A 22,117-nucleotide genomic window follows, 5' to 3' on the forward strand; every position below is an offset into this window, starting at 1 on the left:
GTGTCCAACATTTTTTCTTTTTCTCCCACTCGGATTTCATGTGGTCACCTCAAATTCAACATGTTGAAATCTAAAACCAAGTATATCAGTGCATAGACAGGAAATACAAATGAGAACGAGTTTGATGATAATTAGCAACAGACATAGAAAATACTAACCAAAAGACAATCATTAATTTCAGGGACAACAAAAAATTGTACAAGAAAGGAAAAATACTGGCTATAAATCATAGTATACTATACAGCCATTTATATAATCATAACAGGGTAAACACTGATCTAACCCAATGGTTCTTAACCAGATACTGCATAGCACACCCTACCCCAGCATTTGGAAATGTATGGGAAATTCCTGGTGGTTGTGAATGAATTCAGGTTGGTATTGACATGTAGCACTGGGGTCCAGGGACGCTCATTATCATGTGATAAATAGGATAATGAAGAATTCTCAGCAGAGCATGGTGGCTAAAGCCTCTAATCCCAGCACTTTGGGAGGCTGAGGCAGGATCACTTGAAGCCAGACATTCAAGACCAGCCCAGGCTACATAGCAGGACTCCATCTTTACAAAAAATAAAACAATTTTTTTTTTAATAAAACAATTTTTTAAAATTAGCCAGGGCATGGTGTTGCATGCCTGTAGTCCTCGCTACTAGTAGGCTGAGGTAGGAGTATCACTTGAGCCCAGGAGTTCAAGGTTACAGCAAATTTATGATCAGGCCACTGCACTCCAGCCTGGACAAAAGAGCAACACCCTGTTTCTAAAAACAAAACAAAACAAAATGTTCAGTAAGATAGCTACTTGTTAGTGCTTGCCATTGTTGATTTAAGATTTGACTTTCTGAAGTCTGCTAGCTAATTAATTATAACTAGTCTTTTCTGCTTTCCAGCTTCCTAAATATTGTCAGTGCTCTTTTCATTTTAAGGTTTAAAAAACCTCCTGTACTGTTTCAGTGGTGTTTTAAGGCTGGTGTGAAATTAAATGTACATTGGGACTGCAGACTAATACAGCCTTTTTGGAAAGAAAGATTGAGGATCCTCAAAGAACTCAAATTAGACCTCCCATTTTATCTTGCAATCCCATTACTAGGCATCTACCCATTAGAAAAAAAAATCATTATATCATGAGAATATTTGCAGTAGATTGTTTATCTATTGCAGCTCAATTTATACTCACCAAGATGTGGAAACAACCTTAATTGCCCACCAACCCAGGAATGGGTAAATAAACTGGTATATGTATACCATGGAATACTATTCAGCCATTAAAAAGATGAGACTTCACATCTTTTGTATTAACTTGGATGGAATTGAAACACATTCTTCTTAGTAAAGTACCACAAGAATGAAAAAGCAAGTATCCAGTGTACTCAATACTAATATGAAGCCAGTAGACAAACTAATACACACCAACATAAGAGAAAAACTCAGTTCAAGTCAGGGTGAGAAGGGAAAGGGGATTGGTGTGCTCCCACCTAATGGGCACAAGGTATGGGTATATAGCACACTCACTGGGTGCTGGACATAACTACAACAGGCACTTTACCTAACAAATGCCAATGTAATCTAATTGTATCCTCATATTAATCTGAAATTAAAAAGACATTAAATGTATATGTTCAATCCATCATCTTTACCACGATACATAGGTATATTAATGAATGGAAAAAACAGCCAGGCATTGCAGGGACAAGGAAATACAGACACATGAGAAAGAGTCTGAAGATAATTAGCAACAGATAATGTGGCTGGATCTAAAGTTCTATGTTGAAAATAGTTTTCAATATAGAAAATTAGAACTTTGAAGGCGTTACTCTTTTTTCCAGCCTTGATATTAACAAGTCCATTGCCATTCTGTTCCCAATCCTTTGTATTTATATATGTCCTTTTTTTTTTTTTTTTTTGTCACTCTCAGAAGGTTGTAGAAAGCTGTTTTTGCCCTGCGTTCTGAAATTTCATCCTGATATGCTGTGGGATGACACAACTGTTTTCGCTCACTGTTAGGCATTTGATAGGGTTTTTCCCTGTATAATTTATGTCCTTTAATTCTGGAAATTTTCTTGAATTATATATTTGAATTACTTTTTTTTTTTTTTTTGGCCCTTGGTAGAGTGCCGTGGCATCACACAGCTCACAGCAACCTCCAGCTCCTGGGCTTAAGCGATTCTCTTGCCTCAGCCTCCCGAGTAGCTGGGACTACAGGTGCCCGCCACAACGCCCGGCTATTTTTTGTTGCAGTTTGGCCGGGGCTGGGTTTGAACCTGCCACCCTCAGCATATGGGGCTGGCGCCCTACTCACTGAGCCACAGGTGCCGCCCTTGAATTACTTTCTTAATTTCTCTCTGAAAATTGGGATTTTAATCTCCTGGCCTGATTATTTATTTATTTATTTTTTGAGACAGAGTCTTACCCAGTTGCCCTGGGGTTGAGTGCCGTGGTGTTCTACCTCATAGCAGCCTCAAATTTGGGGGCTCAAGCCATCCTCTTGCCTCAGCCTCCCAAGTAGCTGGGACTACAGGTGCCTACCACAACACCCAGCTTTTTTAGAGATGGGGTCTCACTCTTGCTCATGCTGGTCTTGAACTCAGGAGCTCAAGCAATCCACCTGCCTTGGCCTCTCAGAGTGCTAGGATTACAGGTGTGAGCCTGATCTTTTAATTTTCTTAACTCTCTGTGTTATTTTCAGTTATTTTGTGGTACTTTCTGGGAGATAGCCTCAAAATTTTAAAACTACATTTTTATTTTATTTTTTTTTTTTGTAGAGACAGAGTCTCACATACCGCCCTCAGGTAGAGTGCCGTGGCATCACACAGCTCACAGCAACCTCTAACTCTTGAGCTTACGCGATTCTCTTGCCTCAGCCTCCCGAGCAGCTGGGACTACAGGCGCCTGCCACAACGCCCGGCTATTTTTTTGTTGCAATTTGGCCGGGGCTGGGTTTGAACCCGCCACCCTCGGCATATGGGGCCGGCGCTCTACTCACTGAGCCACAGGCGCCGCCCTACATTTTTATTTTATTTTTTTTTTTGAGACAGAGTCTCACTTTGTCACCCTTGGTACAGTGCTGTGGCGTCATAGCTCACAGCAACCTCAAAATTGTCTTGCCTCAGCCACCAAAGTAGCTGGTACTACAGGTGCCTGCCACAACACTGGGCTATTTTTAGAGACAAGGTCTCACTTTGCCTCTGGTTCTGGCTCTGGCTCAGGCTGGTCTTGAACCTGTCAGCTCAGGCAATCCACCTGCCTCAGCCTCCCATGTGCTAGGATTACAGGTGTGAGCCACCACGCCCAGCTTAAAAGTACATTTTAAAAAATTTTTTACTTTGGGTGGCACCTGTGGCTCAAAGGAGTAGGGCGCCGGCCCCATATGCTGGAGGTGGCGGGTTCAAACCCAGCCCCAGCCAAAAACTGCAAAATAAATAAATAAATAAAAATTTTTTACTTTGAAGTAACTTCAAACTTAAATTGCAAAAGTGTTGCAAAATTTTCATGTATGTTTCACCTAGCTTTCTCCAGTTGCATATTATGGAATTACAGGCACTTTTATCAAAACCAGGAAAATAACATTAAGATAATGTCAAGTGATCTACACATCTTTTTCAGATTTTGTTGTTTTCCCATTAATTTTCTTTTTCTGGACTAGGATGCAATTCAGGATTGTACCTTGCGTTAATTGTCATGTATGTCCCTTTAGTTTTAGTCTGGGATTGTTCTTCAGTCTGTCTTTGTCTTTTATGACCTTGACTGACATGTGTGAAAAGTATTAGACCGTTATTCTGTAGAGTGTCCCTCAAGTTGGGTTTGTTTTTTGTTTTCTCATGATTAAATTCAGGTTATGTTTTTGACAAGCACACTATAAAAGTGATGTGCCGCAGCAGGAGACCTATGATACCCTGTCTCATACCGTTGATTTTACCCTGATCATCTGTTTAAGATGATATTTGCCAGGTTTTTCCAATGAAAGTTACCGTTCTTCCCTTTGTATTTGAAGTATTTTGCAATGATACTTTGAGACTATGTATATATCGTGTTTTTCATTATACTTTCATTTTCTAATTTTGGCATCTATTGATTCTTGCCTGAGTCAGTTATTTCTGAGAGAATTGCAAATTGTAATTTTTCTATTTCCATCATTCTTTCTATATTTATTAACGTGAAATCCTTTGTAACCAAGAGCTACCCACTTTCCCCTGTTTATTTAGTCAGGTTTCTGTTTTAATATCACTATAAACTCAAGTATATTTATTTTATTCTTGGGTTTTAATGCATTAATTGCTCAATGTTTCTTGGCCATTGTGAGTCCCTTCAGGTTGGCTCTTGTGACTTTTTGATTTGTCATTTTTTGATCACTTTTATGTTTTCTGGCACCCTAATGACATTTTAGGTTTGTCTTATTTTCATCTGCCCCGGCTCTGGAATCAGCAATTTTTTAAATGAATAACATTAGGAAACCAAAAACTGGGTCCTAGGGGTGTTCATTGCTGTTGGAATGGTGTTGCTTCTAGGCCCTCTAAGTGGACAGAGCTAGGAAATGTGTATATGTGTATGTATCCCTTCTCCCTCTTTATTCCATTTTTTCAAGTATCATTATAAACTGAAGGATATTTAATTTTTGGGTTATGATCTATTTGCTATCATGTCCTTGGTTGTCCAGAGTTTATTGGCCCTTGTGAGTCCCTTTGGGTTGGCTCCTGTGTCCTTTTGACATGTCACTTTTTGAGCAATTTTATATATATTAAATACTACCAGTTCATACTGACAGCTCCAATTTCAGTCTAGCACTATGGGTTCATTCTCACTTTGTCTCTTTTGTTATTTGTAATTCCTTTTTCTAGTAGGGAGAAACCTGGCTGTAATTATCTACAACGTATTTACTTACTTGCTCAATTTTAGAATAGTTATAGTCTCAAAATTAACTTATACTTCTGTGAAAAACAAAATCTGCCAGCCAGTGTACATTATTTGTATACGGTCCTTTGATCTTTAGTGTTAGAGCATACAGGCAATATACTCTCCATAGTTACTTTGGTTAATTCTGATCTACTCCTTTCAGTGTGGGTGGTGCCATTTATTTGAAATACAGTTTATTATTTGTATCTCATTTGGGGGTTTTCTGCATTCTGGTTTAGATTTAATTATTATATAATTATTAGATTTAATTATTATATTTAATTTATAGATTAAATTATTATAATATATATTTGTTATATATATTTATATAAAATTATAATTTATATAATTTTTAGATTTATTTAATTATTTAGATTTAATTATTATATTATTATTATGATTTTTTTTTTGAGACAGAGTCTCACTGTGTCACCCTTGGTAGAGTGCTGTGGCATCACAGCTCACAGCAACCTCAAACTCTGGGACTTAAGTGATTCTCTTGCCTCAGCCTCCCAACTAGCTGGGACTACAGGCACCTGCCACACCTGGCTATTTTTTGGTTGTAGTTGTCATTGTTTAGCAGGGCTGGGCAGGGCTAGAACCCACCAGCTCAGGTGTATGTGGCTGGTGCCTCAGCCACTTAAGGCACAGACGCCAAGCCTAGGGATGGAGGTCTTGCTCTTGCTTAGACTGGTTTCAAATTCCTGAGCTCATATGATCCACCCACCTTGGCCTCCCAGTATTTTATTTATTTATTTATTTTGAGACAGTCTCATTCTGTTGCCTCTGCTGGAGTGCAGTGGCATCTTTGTTGCTCACTGCAACCTCAAACTCCTAGGCTGAAGTGATCCTCCTATCTTAACCTCCCCAGTAGCTGGGTTTGTAGGTGTTTGTCACCACATGCAGCTAATTCTATGTGGGTTTTTTGGGTAAAGATGGGATCTCGCTCTGGCTCAGACTGGTCTCAAACTCCCGACCTCAAGCGATCTTCTGCCTCAGCCTCTTAGAGTATTAGCATTACAGATGTGAGACACCGTGCCCAACCCTCCTTTTTTTTCTAATTGATATCATATATTCTTTTGCCTCTTTAAAGATAGCGTTGTTACTGTTTTTTCCTTCTCTCTTTTTTAAGCTGTGGTAAAATGTACATAAGACTTAACATTTTAACCATTTTTAGATGTGCCATTCAGTGGCATTAAATACATTCACATTGTTGTGGAACAACTACCACCATTTGTCTCCTGAACTTTTTATCTTCCCAAACTGAAATTTGGAATTTAAGGAGCTCCCTTTTCTCCCTATCCTTAAAAGTTGACTAATATATGCATAATTTTTGGTTCTGTTTATTTTGGTCTCCTTTTTATCCCTGGCAGGCTGGTGATTTTCTATCATCCAGTTTTTTTTTTTTTTAATTTGAGACAGAGTCTTACTCTGTTCCTCTGTGGCTCTGGGTAGAGTGCTGTGGTGTCATAGCTCGCAGCAACCTCAAATTCCTGGGCTTTAGCAGTCCTCTTGCCTCAGCCTTGGGAGTAGCTGGGACTACAGGCATGCACCATTATGCCCGGGGTCTGACTCTTGGCCAGGGTGGTCTTGAACTCCTGAGCTCAAGCTGTTCACCTGCCTCGGCCTCCTGGAGTGCTAGGATTATAGGTGTGAGCCACCAAGCCTGGTCTCATCCAGTTTTTAAGAATGACTACTAAGAAGTGGCTTGGAAACTCTAAACACATGGTGGGGCATATCAACTTTGTGGTGCATTGTGGGCCTTGTGAAGGCATTGCATTTTGTGGGGAATATCTGTGTCTTTATGGATTTTCTTTCTTTTTTTTTTTTTTTTTTGTGGTTTCTGGCCAGGGATGGGTTTGAACCCGCCACCTCTGGCATATGGGACCAGCGCCCTACTCCTTGAGCCAAAGGTGCCGCCCATCTTTATGGATTTTCTTTTAGGCTAATTCTGTTCTCCTGAGACAGATCTTCTAATCTTCTGCTTGGATGGATAAAACAAACTGGCAAGATTCTAGAAGATGAGCAGGGAAAAAATGTTTGGAGTATCATGTCCAATATGTTATTCCATCTTCAAACTGTACTTGGAATCCCTTTGTCCATTTTACCCTCTTTTTTTTTTTAGAGTCACAGTCTCACTCTGTGCCCTCGGTAGAGTGCTGTGGCGTCACAGCTCACAGCAACCTCTAACTGTTGGGCTTAAGTGATTCTCTTGCCTCAGCCTCCCAAGTAGCTGGGACTACAGGTGCCCACCACAATGCCCGGCTATTTTTTTGGTTGCAGTTGTCATTGTTGTTTAGCAGGCCCAGGCCAGGCTTAAACCCCCCATCTCGGTGTGTGTGGCAGCTGCCCTGCTCGCTGAGCTATGGGTGCCAAGTTGTCCATTTTACCCTTTCTAAAAAATAAACTTCCAGCCTTGGGTAGGGGAGTTTCCTGTAATGAGGTGTTAGAGAGTGATTTGTAGCCTAATTGCTTCTTAAACTTCAGCATACACTGAGTAATTGTTTAGGCCTGTTTTCTTGAGGTATCCCCAAATGTCACTTCATTACCTGTTGTCTTTTCTCTTTGATCTGTTCTTTCCCAGGAGGGTCTCGTTTCCTTCAGGTATGTACCTGACTGCCAGTCTTGTGGAAGCTGAGAGAGGAGGGTTGAGGAGGGAATTCACTGTGTAAACTTGTTTTTTCTCATAGCATACCTCTGCTCTCAGCTACACATGATGTACCCACGTATCCTGGTTCAGCTTCCCCAGAAAGTGAAACTTTGGCTATTTGCTAGGGTAGGAGAAAGGATTTATGGGTCTGTTTCTTATGCAGACTTCCAGCCAGTCCTTCTTTTCTTTTTTCTTTTTTTTTGACAGAGTCTTTTTTGAGCTCCCCCCATGCTCTTGACCTTCATGGGTTATTACCCCCAATTCTAAGCTTTTCCTGGGTCTTGTGTGCTTCTTGGCCTCTCATACTGTTGCCTTAGATTTGAGCCCTGTTGGGCTGTTAAGTCTGTTATTACTCATTCATCTGCTAGCTCCTTTCAAAGATTCTATTGCTCTTGTCTCCTCTTCATTGTCTTTGTTCTTGAAGGTTCTTACCTTAAAAACATCTGATTTGTCTTCTCAGTGGGTTTTTTAGTGGAAACTGAGATAAACATGTGTTCAGTCTTCCAATTTTTTTATTCTTATTTTCAGAGAAAATTGATGCACAGAAAGGTAATGCAGCTTTCTTAGTAAGTTTTTAGCAAGCTGAAATTGGAATATTAATTTTTGGTTCATAATCTAGTATCTCTTCCATCCTACCTGCAGGGTCTGGCACCTTTCTTTCTAGGCTGAAGAGCCTTCCGTAATATAAGGTCTTATTAAATCCTGAAGGAAAGTCAGTTTGGTTTTGACTAGCATTCTTTCTTTTTTTTGTTTTGTTTTATTTTTGTCTCTCTTTCTTGCCCTCAGTAGAATGTCATGATGTCACAGCTTACAGCAACCTCAAACTCTTGGGCTCAAGTGATTCTCTTGCCTCAGCCTCCCAAGTAGCTGGGACTACAGGTGCCCCCCCACAATGCCCGGCTATTCTTTTGAGATGGGGTCTCACTCTTGCTCAGCCTGGTCTCGAACCCGTGAGTTCAGGCACCCCACTCACCTTGGCCTCTCAAAAGCTCGGTTTTCAGGCGTGAGCCACCACACCCAGCCCACCTGTCACTCATTTTCACCTGTCAGTGTGTTCTTGAAGTTCATGTGTGTATGCTTGTGTTGGTTCATTTTCCTTCTGGAACCATAACTGGGTGAAAGCACCAGCTAGAGTTCTGTCCCTCAATAGTTACTCAGAGCGTCTTCGATGACAGAGGAGCTTGGTATCTCTCTTGAGATGTACAGAGAAAAAGTACCTGCCTTTTAAAAAATTTTCTATATGAAATAAATTGTTTTGCTATGAGCAAATTATAAAAAAAAAGAATGTGGAATTAGTTTTAAGAGATACTGATCTCTTTTCCCTTCCCTATCCTTCACTTTACAAATGAGAACACAGAATTTGGGTGACTTTTTAAAATCACTTAGCTAATGAGAAGCAGGGCCAATTGCTAAGATATTCTCTTGACTCTGTCCTGTGTACTCCATCAGAAACTGCATATGGGAAAATGGAACTTAACTTCTGTTAGAGGTGGGTGTGTAGCAGGTGGGGTCTTTTTAGAGTACTCATGTCTTCCTTCCTCCTCTTGTTCGTTGTGATGAAAACCTTCATCAGGTAGGATTTCATTGTGTCCGATAGTCTGAAATGAGGTAATACTGTAATGGTCTTTTTTTTTTTTTTTTTTCCATTTTTTTACTTGAATTGCTGTGAATATTTCTCCATGACCTTATATTTAGATCAAAATGTAACTTTCTTTCTCCTTTTAACAGCTGTATCCAGATATCATTATGCATCAGGAAAATGAAAAAGCAGAGGAAACTTCTATGGAGGAAAGGAATCCACTTTGCCTTTTCTGAGAAATGGAATACTGGATTTGGAGGCTTTGAGACGTTTTATTTTCACCAACACTTGTGCATTCTGAAAGCTAAGTTTGGAAGGCCAATTACTCGGAATAGACAGTTGAGACATTTTCAGAATAGAAAGAAGGCTGTTCAGATCCAGAAAACGTGGATCCAGAATGAACCTCATTGTGCTAAGACCAAGTCCAGTGTGGTTACCCAGAATGTTAGTACTCTGTCCTCTAAAGTAAAAAGAAGGGACACTAAACACTTCATTTCCTCCTCGAGGACTCTCTTGAGACTCCAAACCAAGACATTTCTGACATCAGCAAAGAACTCTGATAATGAATACGGTAGAGAGAAAAGTCTTTTAAAGGCAGTTTCTGACTTTCCAGCAAATAGTGTTTTAGGACAGGCCAATGGTCACAAACTTAGGACAGAGCCGCAAATTTCTGACTTTCCCATGAAGTTCAATGGGGAGAACCGAAGTCCAGATGAGAGTGGCACGATTGTGGTTACCTTGAGCAACCATAAGAGAAAGCGCTGTTGTTATGGCTGCTACCAGGGGCTGGAGAACCATAGGAATGGGGGACCCCTAATTCCAAAAAAGTTCCAACCTGACCAACATAGAAGAAAACGGTCTCCTCTTATGATGTATGAAAAATTATCCACGATTAGATGTCGGTACAGGAGTCTGAGATCGCAGCACTTCAGAACAAAGAGCAAAGTTTGTAAGCTAAGAAAAGCCCAGCGAAGCTGGGTGCAGAAGGTCACTAGGGACCATCAAGAGACACTTAGGGAGAACGGTGAGGGTGGCAGTTGCAGCCCATTTCCTTCCCCAGAACCTAAAGATCCTTCTTGTCGGCATCAGCCGTACTTTCCAGATATGGACAATGCAGTGGTGAAGGGTAAGAACTCTCATAAGCCTGATAGCCACACTAAAGGAAGTCCTTTCTTGGACAAGGAGCTTAGTTTAGAGGAAGCATTTCCTGACCAACAGAATGGCAGTGCCACATACACCTGGGACCAGTCACCCTGTTCTTCTCCTAAGTGGGAGTGTACAGAGTTGATTCATGACATCCCCTTATCAGAACATCATTCTAGTAATGTGTTTATCTCAGAAACTGAGAGAGAAATTATGACTCTGGGTCAGGAAAATCGGAGAAGTACTGTCAGTGATGACAGAGTAAAACTGTCAGAGTCTGGAACAGATAAATCTATGAGTAGTGTAGATGGCCCTGTATCTGAAGAGACTGTTCAAAGCGAGAACTCATGCCAAATGGAGGAGGATGGATCTCTCAAGCAGAACATTCTCAGTTCTAAGTTGCTGGACCACCCATACTGTAAAAGTCCACTGGAGGCTCCCCTGGTGTGCAGTGGACTCAAACTAGAAAATCAAATGGCTGGTGGAAAGAACAATCAGAAAGGGTCTCCAGTGGATGATGAACAGCTGTCAATTTGTCTTTCTGGTATGCGCTCTTCCTTTTTCTCCCCCAAACTGTGGCTTATACTGCTGACAATTTTCCCTTCTGAAAGAATCTAGTTTTTCCTTCCACCCGTGGATTTTCCTTAAAGAAGTTAGACATTCTTCTTGAAGCCTTTTATATCACTACATCATGTAGATATTCTATAATTTATTTAATCTTCAACTGGGGCTGGGTGTGGTGGCTCACACCTGTAATCACAGCACTCTGGGAAGCTAAGGCGGGCAGATTGAGCTCACATGTTCAAGACCAGCCTGAGCTAGAGTGAGACCCCCCGTCTCTAAAAATAGCTGGGCATTGTGGTGGGTGCCTGTAGTCCTAGCTACTTGGGAGGCTGAGGCAGGAGAATCGCTTGAGCCCAAGAGTTTGAGGTTGCTGTGAGCTATGATGCCATGGCACTCAACCTGGGGCAACAAAGTGAGACACTGTCAAAAAAAAGGTTCAGTGCCCATAGCTCAGTGAGTAGGGCACCAGCCACATACACCAAGGCTGGCAGGTTCAAGCATGGCCCAGACCTGCTAAACAACAATGACAATTGCAACAAAGAAATAGCCGGGCGTAGTCCCAGCTACTTGGGAGGCTAAGGCAAGAGAATCGCTTGAGCCCAAGAGTTTGAGTCGCTGTGAGCTGTGACGCCAATGCACTGTACCGAGGGTGACATAGTGAGACTCTGTCTCAAAAAAAAAAAAAGATTGATTAATTGATTACTAATTAATAATAAATGCTTCTCACAAAAAGCCTTCAGTACTCTAAAATTGTTCATGGTATTTTGTCTTTTTTTTTTTTGTGGTTTTTGGCCAGGGGTGGGTTTGAACCCGCCACCTCCGGCATATGGCACCGGCACCCTACTCCTTGAGCCACAGGTGCCGCCCGGTATTTTGGCTTAACAGAAATTTTCAGCTCTTCACGTTGTAAAATTTATGTCTTTGATTTTATGCTTCTAGTTTTTATGTCATACTTTAAAAGCCCTTTCATCAAAATTCTGCCTCATGAAGTTGATATAAATGTTTTTGGAAGACAATATGGCAATATTAGGGCCATGCCTGTGGCTCAGCTGGCCCTATATACTGAGGGTGGTGGGTTCGAACTCTACCCCAGCCAAACTACAACAAAAAAATAGCTGGGCATTATGGCGGGCACCTGTAGTCCCAGCTACTTGGGAGGCTGAGGCAAGAGAATCACTTAAGCCCGGGACTTGGAGGTTGCTGTGAGCTGTGATGCCACAGCACTCTTCTGAGGGCAATAAAGTGAGACTCTGTCTCTAAAAAAAAAGGCAATATTAGTCTTTGATCCATTCTCCCTCTTAGAATTTATCCTAGATAAAAAGGAGTACAAATATGTTTGTATAGGGGCATTACTTGTATTATTATAGTTAAAAAAAAAAAAATACTGCAACCAAAACAAGTGTTTCTATTTAAGCATAAATTATGGAATATTCCAGTGATGATATACTATGCAGCTGTTTAAGAATAAATTAGATCTATATTTTGATACTGTAAGATGTCTATATGAAGCCAAAAAAGTTGCAAAATGGTATGATACCATTTTGTTAAAAGATATATATTCAGGGTGGTGCCTGTGGCTCAAGGAGTAGGGCGCCGGTCCCATATGCCGGAGGTGGCGGGTTCAAACCTAGCCCTGGCCAAAAACCAAAAACCAAAAAAAAAAAAAAGATATACATTCATATAGATAGGATGAGTATATGTATATACATGTGCACATAAGGACATATTTGAGCAGATATATCAAATTGGTTGTTAATGGCTTTTTTGAGGGAGTTAGGAGGGTTACTTCTTGATAGTTTGAATAATTATGAGCATTTTTTCTTTCTAAGCACTAGGTTTGTGTAAGAAGTTCTTCCCACAAAGAACCACAAAGTACAGAGTCCTAGCAAATCTTAAAAAATTTCTGTTGTTTATACTGTCCTAGAATAAATATTAAATTTTCCTAATAAGAGGTTAGCAGAACCATGATACTTAAACCAGAAAAATAACTAATATTTACTCACAATACCAATTAACTTTTATAGATAAAACACTTCCAGATACAACTGATAAATGGAATATGGGACATAGGAAAACTGTAGCATGACCTGGGGAAGTAGAAATTCGTACAGCATTCATAGTTAATGATCTATAATGTAATTGATCATTTTAATAGGCTAAAGGAGAGAAATCATGGCATCTCAGCAGGTGCTGAAAAGCCTGTTAATGAAACTTGGCTTCTCGCATGGCGCCTGTGGCTCAGTGTAGGGTGCCAGCCCCATATACCAGTGGTGGGTTCAAACCCAGCCCCGGCCAAACTACAGCTAAAAAATAGCTGGGCATTGTGGCAGGCACCTGCAGTCCCTGCTACTCAGGAGGCTGAGGCAAGAGAATCGCCTAAGCCCAAGAGCTGGAGGTTGCTGTGAGCTGTGAGGCCACAGCACTGTACCTAGGGTGACAAAGTGAGACTCTGTCTTTTTTTTTCTTTTTTTGCTGTTTTTGGCCGGGGTTGGGTTTGAACCCACCACTTCTGGTACGTGGGGCCGGCGCCCTACTCCTTTGAGCCATAGGTGCCACCCGACTCTGTCTTAAAAAAAAAAAAAAAAAAGAAAGAAAGAAACTTGGCTTCCCTTTGTGTGTAAATCTGAGAAAACTGGGAATAAAGGAAACTTTTTTCATTTACCAAAGATGTCTGTCAGAAACCAATAGCAGTTCAGGTTTAAGAGGATGAAGAAAGGATGTGAATTTTGCCCCCTCCTACCAAATGCATAGAAATTATGAAAAATGTATTAAAAAAACATACGCAGGCTGGGTGCAGTGGCTCATGCCTGTAATCCTAGCATTCTGGGAGGCTCAAGTGGGTGGATTGCCCCGAGCTCACAGGTTTGAGACCAGCCTGAGCAAGAGTGAGACCCCATCTCTAAAACTAGCTGGGCGTTGTGATAGGCACCTGTAGTCTCAGCTACGGAGGACGCTGAGGCAAGAGATTGGTTGAGCCCAAGAGTCTGAGGTTGCTGTGAGGTGCCACAGCACTCTACCAAGGGTGACAAAATGAAGCTCTGTCTCAAAAAACAAAACACGGCTCGGGGCCTGTGGCTCAAGCAGCTAAGGCACCAGCCACATAAACACCTGAGCTGGTGGCCCACCAAACAACAATGATGGCTGCAACCAAAAAATTGTGGCAGGCACCTGTAGTCCCAGCTACCTGGGAGGCGGAGGCAGGAGAATCGCTTGATCCCAAGAGTTGGAGGTTGCTGTGAGCTGTGACACCATGGCACTCTACCCAGGGCGACAGCTTGAGGCTCTGTCTCAAAACAAAACACATGTATCTCCATGCTCAAGAACGAGGAGAGAGTTTTAGTGGATCTGAAGCTGAGAAGCTCACATAAGGCAGAAATAGAGGGAAGGTACAGAGGTGGGAGAAGGAAGATTGGAGCATGAAGTGGACATGAAGGGCTCCCATTTCTGGAGTTGGTAGAAGTAGGGAGGAAAGGGGGGAGTCTCAAGGTAAACGGTTGAATCTCTCCTTGCCTGTACCACATATCAGCAAAAAAGGATACCTGCTGTTGAGCCAGATTCTAAGAACAGGAGACAGTACATCTGTGATCTCCATCGCCATGTTTCCCATAACACCTGGCAAGAATGAGGAGCATCCATTCCCAGAACTCTAGCTGAGGTTCTTTAGCATTCCTGCTCCACCAAAAATAGTTCACAGCAGAACAGCAGCTACTGCCTAACACAACCATTCCCCTCTGTCCCCCAGCAAGTTATCTAAGTGAAGACGAGATCTCAATCTGTCACTATTGGACAAATTCCAGTACTATGAAAGAGATAAATGCAAGAAATGAAAGAATAAAAACTTGAGTAGTCAGGATTTATGGAGGGATCAGAATAGGAATCCAGTATAGGGCAATGAGTACAGTAATTGCTGCCTAACTGGCTTCCGTAGCATTAGGCAGTTTTGAGTTCGAGGTATGCTGAATGCTGGCTCATCTCTGATGTACCTGTGTGTTGTGCTCCTTCCACTTGATTTTTATATTTAAAAGTTGTACTTATGAGAAAGTTATTTATTGCTGTTTCATCAGTTTATTTGGTATTGTACTATAAACTTACGAAATATGAGCGTAAGAAAATTACATCTTTGAAAACCAAGTTGAATGCTTTGTGATGACTGACTAATGCTGCTGCTGCAAAAAGTAATACTGAGTTAGATTTTTTCAGGACAACCATAAAAGATAGAGGGACTATATGAAAATCAGATTACTTTGCAAGTATCTTTTAAGTTCTTGCTTCATTTTATTTTTTGAGTTTCACTTTGTCACCCTTGGTAGGGTGTTGTGGCATCATAGCTCACAGCAGCCTCAAAGTCTTGGGCTTAAGTGATCTTCTTGTCTCTCCCAAGTAGCTGGGACTATAGGTGCCTACCATGATGCCCCTGCTATTTTTTAGAGAGAGTCTCACTCTTGCTCAGGCTGGTCTCAAACTCCTTAGCTCAGGCAGTCTACTTGCCTTGGCTTCCCAGAATACTAGGATTACTGGCATGAGCCACTGTGCCCAGCCTTCTTGCTTCTCTTCAAAGAACTAAAAGAAAAAAAAAAAAACAACACTTTTTTTTTTGTGTGTGTGTTTTGAGACAGGGTCTGTTTCCTACGTTCAGATAGAGTGGCATCATCATAGGTCACTGCACCTTCAAACTTCTGGGCTTAAGAGACCCTCTTGACTCAACCTCCTGAGTGACTGGGAGTACAGGCACATGATACCATACCCAGCTAATTTTTAATTTTATAGAGATGGGGCTCGGCTCCTGTAGCTCAAGCGGCTAAGGCACCAGCCACATACACCTGAGCTGGCGGATTTGAGTCTAGCTTGGGCCCACCAAACAACAATGACAGCTGCAACCAAAAAGTAGCCAGGCATTGTGGCAGGTGCCTATAGCCCCAGCTACTTGGGAGGTGGAGGCAGGAGAATCTCTTGAGCCCAGGAGTTGGAGGTTGCTGTGAGCTGTGATGCCACAGCACTCTACCCAAGGTAACAACTTGAGGCTCTGTCTCAAAAAAAAATTTTTTTTCATTTATGAGTTTTAAATATAAACAGTTACAAAATGTTAATGTTTAGAGTCAATTTGGTATATTTCCATTGCTTCTGAGTTTCTTACCACACATAAAAATGTCTTAATCAGTGTAAGATTATAAAAATGGTCTCCTACTCAAAAAACTCAACAGCAAGAACATATAGCCCAATTTCAAAAATAGGCAAAGGCTAGGCTCAATGGCTCATGCCTCTAATCCCAGCACTTTGGGAGGCTGAGGTGGGAAGGTAACTTGAGGCCAAGAGTTCAAGATCAACCTGGGCAACATAGCAAGACCCCATCTCTAAAAAAATTATTTTTTTAATTAGCCAGGTATGGTGGTGTGTGCTTATAGTCCCAGCTACTGGGGAGGCTGAGGCAGGAGGATTACTTGAGTCTAGGAGTTTGAGGATGTACTGAGCTGTGACTGAGGCCCTGTCTCTACTAAAAATAGAAAAATTAGCTGGGTATTGTGGCACCCACCTGTGGTCCCAGCTACTTGGGAGGATTGCTTGACCCCAGAAGTTTGAGGTTGCTGTGAGCTATTTTTTGGTTTGCAGTTCAGCCGGGGCCGGGTTTGAACCCACCACCCTCGGTATATGGGGCCTGCACCTTACCGACTGAGCCACAGGCGCCGCCCACTGTTTTTTTTTTTTTTTTTGTTAGAGAACCAGGTGGTTACGTTCTTTTGTGTACAATGTTAACCCCATTCCACATTCAGGATGGAATGGGAATTGTCCAGTGCAATTAGTTTACCATTGTTGGCAATTTAACTTCTAAAATAACACCTTAGGTTTTGTTTTTCATATTATTAAAATTTTATACTTGCAGGATGCATTATAATTTGAATTCTAATTTTTGTTTCTTGTTTTCTCTAATATTTCATCCATGATTTCTTGGGTCACTTTGAAATTTTGGAGTAAAACAAATTCCAAGTATTTTTTTCCTTTTTATTTTACTTATTTATTTTGAGACAAGAGTCTTGCTCTGTTACCTCAGGTAGAATGCAGTGGCATCACCATAGCTTACTCCAACCTCAAACTCCAGAGCTCAAGTGATCTCAACACACAGTAGCTATAAACATTAAATGAGATGCACTAGTGCTTGTCTTATGATAAGTGTTCTTTAACTATGCTTCTGATCCCAGTGTGAGATAATGGTGTGTGTCAGTGAGACATTGTCATCTAGGGTTCTCCTTGAAAATCCTCCAAGGGTCTTTCTGCTGCATGAGGAATCCATGTTTACTCTCTGAAAGCAAAAACATCTGTATCCTCCACTGAGGTGAGAGGGCAACTTGAGCTGAGGAGTTCTAGACCTGCTTGGGCAACATAGTAAGACCACATCTTAGAAAAAGTCAAAACAAAAATACAGATAAGAAGAAGATAGAATATATAACTTAAAATCTCAGTAATACCATCTAGAATACCACCTCTTTTTCATGATAATATTTTGAAATTGGGGTCCATATTCCATTGGTAGAGCAGACTGCTTTTTTATTTGAAGAATCTCAATCAAGATTCTGGGTTCTAAAGTTTAATTTTTGTTGTTGTTAGGGGCATTGTTTTTCTATTAAATTTGTTCCTTAGGGTAGCGCCTGTGGCTCAGTCGGTAAGGCGCCAGCCCCATATACCGAGGGTGGCGGGTTCAAACCCAGCCCCGGCCAAACTGCAACCAAAAAATAGCCGGGCGTTGTGGTGGGCGCCTGTAGTCCCAGCTACTCGGGAGACTGAGGCAAGAGAATCACTTAAGCCCAGGAGTTGGAGGTTGCTGTGAGCTGTGTGAGGCCACGGCACTCTACCCGAGGGCCATAAAGTGAGACTCTGTCTCTACAAAAAAAAAAAAAAAAAAAAATTTGTTCCTTAAATGTAGTTTTCTCAAATGTTGGGATTCCTTATCTTCCATTGGGCCCATTCTCCCTTGTAAACACAAAGCTGTGCTTAGATAACTATAAATTATGATATAGTAAATACATGTCTTGTTTCTATTAATAATTGAGAAGCCACACACAGATCCTTATCTCCTACTTGATGCTGTTGGAGCATGGGACTACCTTCTTGTCTTCTGTGTTTGCCTACAGGCTAGACCTGAGCCAGGCATAGGCAAGCCCCCTCTTCCCAATTTACTGGACCCTGACCTTTGCCTCTTGTCTTAAGTCTTTCAAATTCAGAACTACTCTGGTAGGAAATTAACAGAAAGAAAAATTATCAGAACACTCGGTTGTGATCTCTCCTGTCCATTTTGTCTTGATGCATAGCAGAGGCCATTCTTGGAGTTACAAAGGGAGCTGGGTAAGCTGTGGCTAACAGTCCTCATTTTTCCATCTTAGCTCAGTAGACTTAATTGGCAGAGGGATCATTGGCTGGGCTATTGCTCTCCCTATTCAGCATCAGTGAATGCCTAAGTCATTTCTGTCCTATTATTAGCTTCTAAACCTTATTTCAGCCTTTTTGTGTTTGCTTAGAAATGATATCCTGGTTTTATTTCCTAGGGCTGTCTTAGTGGATTAAATACACACGCACGCACACACATATACATTATTTAAATTGACCTGAAGACTATCCTGTAGTCAGGCCAAAAAGTCACTGTTTGTATTTCCTATCTTAAAATATGCCTCACTAGTTATTACACATATCGAGGTAAGCTCACAGGGTTATTCTGTGTCATGAATATGACAACTACCAAATTGTATTGTCCCTTGCTGACAAATAATGGGTGACAGCAATTACACTGAATAATGCCCTCTAATTGCTTAAAAAAAATCCTTCAGTTACCAAAAGGATAGACACATTTGACTAGGTGACTAAGTCCTTTAGATGTCATTCTTCAGGAGATAGGATTCATTTCCAAGGTTAAGCTATGGGAAGATGTCAATATTTAATATTAACTATTTTCTAACTGCATTAGTAGCTTAAAAATCCACTGTGAAATGATGTCTCACAGTATTTTTCTCTAGATTGGAATGATGAGGGCCCTAATCATGTTTCTTTTGGTTTGTTTTACAAAATACATAACTTTTTTTTTTTTTTTGAGACAGAGTCTCACCTTTTGCCTTCCGGGGAGTGCCATGGAGTTATAGCTCACAGCAACCTCAAACTCTTGTGCTAAAGTGATTCTCTTGCCTCAGCCTCCCTAGTAGCCAAAATACATAAATTTTAAGAGACTTCTTTATAGAGTAATATAATACTATGTAGTAATATAGATTAAGTACTGTATATGTTAAGTCTTGTGTTTAGGTAAAGTGTTGAGAGAATGACTTTACTGAAAGTGGTTTGTTTTTCCATCCTCGTTTTTCTTTCTTCCTATATTTAAGGATTCCTAGATGAAGTTATGAAGAAGTATGGCAGTTTGGTTCCACTCAGTGAAAAAGATGTCCTTGGAAGATTAAAAGATGTCTTTAATGAAGACTTTTCTAATAGGTATGTAAGTGATGCTGGCCTATAGGACTTCTCTCTTGATTTAGGAGAAAAAAGATACTTAGCAATACGTTGAGTAGAACTCATGTTATTTACCATTTCTTTCAAAATCTTTCTGTTTCAGAAAACCATTTATCAATAGGGAAATAACAAACTATCGGGCCAGACATCAAAAATGCAACTTCCGCATCTTCTACAATAAGCACATGCTGGATATGGATGACCTGGCCACCCTGGATGGTCAGAACTGGCTGAATGACCAGGTTAGTGTTTTGTAGATTCTCAGCGTGGAAAGCTGCTGAGGATATTGGTCAGTAGAATGTAATTATAACTTCTGGGTTGGCCTCAGAGTTTATCTTTTGGAATCAAGGATTTTTTACTCCTTACTAATGTGACTTACCTCAGGATTTAAAAGATTTGATTACTGTTAGCTGTATCAATATATTATTCATCCTGATTGGAATATTCTGAATTGTATAGTTAGTAAGCTGATTTTGTGTTGATTTTCTAGGTCATTAATATGTATGGTGAGCTGATCATGGATGCAGTTCCAGACAAAGTAAGTGAAAACTCCCCCTTCTGTAGAGAGAGTATCCTTGTATATTAAAAGTAGTATTTTTTTGTTTTTAAACTTTATGTAATTATTTGATTTTCCTTACATTTTAAAAAGGGTTTGATTCTGTCTTGATCATGTGCTAGGGTTGAGCATAAGTTCCAGTAAACCAGTTCTTTTTTCTTTTCTTTTTGTTTTTTGAGACTTGAATCTCACTTTGTCACCCAGGGTAGAGTGCTATGGGGTCATAGCTCACAGCAACTTCAAACTCTTGGGCTCAAGTGATCCTCCTGCCTCAGCCTCCCAAGTAGCTGGGGCTATAAGCAGCCAACACAACACCTGGCTATTTTTAGAGTTAAGGTCTCACTCTTGCTCTGAGCTTATCTGGAAACCAAGCTCAAGCAATCCACCCACCTTAGCCTCACAAAGTGCTAGGATTATAGGCATGTGCCACTTTGCCAGTCCCTGGCTAAGTTTTCTATTTATTTTTCATTTTTTATTTTTATTTTTTAGATAGTTAAATGAAGCAGTGGGAGTGTAGAAGAAACACAGGAATCTGGAACAGTTGTGATCAATTAGTTGTAAATACCACTGTACTTAGAACAGCCAAGTTTTCTATTTTTTGTAGAGATAGAGGTCTCACCCTTACTTTGGCTGGTCTCTTAACTCCTGGCCTTAAGCGATCCTTCTGGCTGGACCTCCAGTAGTGCTAGGATTACAGAAATGAGCCTGACTTTGTCTCTACATTTAATTCTAAAACTTCATGGGTTTAACAGAACTGTGAGGCAGTGGTTCTCAAAGTATGGTCCCCAGACCAGCAGCATCTGCATCAGCTGGGGACCTACTAGAAATACATATTCTCAGACGGCACCCGCAGCTCGCTGGGTAGGGCGCCGGCCACCGGCCACATCCACCAAGGCTGGTGGGTTTGAACCTGGCCCAGGCAGCTAGAACAACAATAATAACAACAACAACAACAACAAAAAATAGCCAGGTGTCATGTGGGCGCCTGTAGTCCCAGCTACTGGGAGACTGAGGCAAGAGAATCACTTAAGCCCAAGAGTTTGAGGTTGCTGTGAGCTGTGATATCACAGCACTCTACTGAGAGTGACATAGTGACACTCTCTTTAAAAAAAAAGAAAAAGAAAGAAAAGAAATACATATTCTCAGACCCTAGCCCAGAGCTATTGAATCAGAAACAAGAGGTGGGGCTCAGCAGTGTGTGTTTTTTTGTTTTGTTTTTTTTATTGTTGGGGATTCATTAAGGTTATAAAGAACCAGGTAACACTGATTGCATTTGTTAGGTAAAGTCCCTCTTATAATTGTGTCCCGTCCCCAAGAGACGTATCATACCCTGTCGCCCCCATCCCCCTCCCTCCTTCCTTATCCCTCTACCCTGCTTCTCCTATCCCCCACCCCAACCCCCACCATGTTCTAGGTCATCAATTGTCCTCATATCAGAATTGAGTACATAGGATTTTTGCCTTTCCATTCTTGTGATGCTTTCTTAAGAACAATGTGTTCCACTTCCAGTTTAATACAAAAAAATGTAAAGTCTCCTTTAATAGCTGAATAGTATTCCATGGTATACGTATACTATAACTTGTTAATCTATTCCTGGGTTGATGGGCATTTAGGCTGTTTCCACATTTTGGTGATTGTAAATTGAGCTGCGATAAACAGTCTAGTGCAAATGTCCTTATGATAAAAGGATATTTTTTCTTTTGAGACTCTCACTATGTCACCCTTGGTAGAGTGCTGTAGCATCACAGCTCACAGCAACCTCAAACTCTTGGGCTTAAGATGTTCTCTTGCCTTAGTCTCCCAAGTAGCTGGGACTATAGGCACCCATCACAGCACCCTGGCTATTTTTTGTTGCAGCTGTCATTGTTTCGTTAGCCCAGGCCGGGTTCAAACCCGCCAGCCTTGGTTTATGTGGCTGGTGCTGTAACCACTGTGCTATGGGCACCGAGCCTAAAAGGATTTTTTTTCTTTTGGGTAGATGACCAGATCAAGTAGATTTGGGATGCAAGGCTGGTTTAGCATAAGCAAATCCATAAACATAATTCATTTTATCAACAGAAGCAAAAACAAAGACGATATGATCCTCTCAGTAGACGCAGAAAAATCATTCGATAAAATTCAACATCCTTTTTTTATTACAACCCTGAAGAATACAGACAAAAGGGGCACATTTCTTAAACTGATTGAAGCCATCTATGACAAACCCACAGCTAATATTTTACTGAATGGAGTAAAACTGAAAGCTTTTCCACTTAGA

The 22,117-nt window shown here is 41.0% G+C and overlaps 1 protein-coding gene across 2 annotated transcripts in view; it reads left to right on the forward strand.

Moving 5' to 3' along the window:
• SENP5 (SUMO specific peptidase 5) overlaps positions 1 to 22,117 on the forward strand; it is a 62,959-nt gene that overhangs the window by 12,514 nt on the left and 28,328 nt on the right. For both annotated transcript variants that reach the window (XM_053565048.1, XM_053565049.1), the window contains exons 2-5: positions 9,266 to 10,803; positions 19,181 to 19,286; positions 19,408 to 19,546; positions 19,795 to 19,842. In XM_053565048.1, the coding sequence (XP_053421023.1) occupies positions 9,297 to 10,803; positions 19,181 to 19,286; positions 19,408 to 19,546; positions 19,795 to 19,842 (1,800 nt within the window). In that variant the 5' untranslated portion in view covers positions 9,266 to 9,296. The remainder of the gene's footprint in view (positions 1 to 9,265; positions 10,804 to 19,180; positions 19,287 to 19,407; positions 19,547 to 19,794; positions 19,843 to 22,117) is intronic.

This window comes from Nycticebus coucang, chromosome 16 (genome assembly GCF_027406575.1).
Source record: "Nycticebus coucang isolate mNycCou1 chromosome 16, mNycCou1.pri, whole genome shotgun sequence".
NCBI classification, from domain to species: domain Eukaryota; kingdom Metazoa; phylum Chordata; class Mammalia; order Primates; family Lorisidae; genus Nycticebus; species Nycticebus coucang.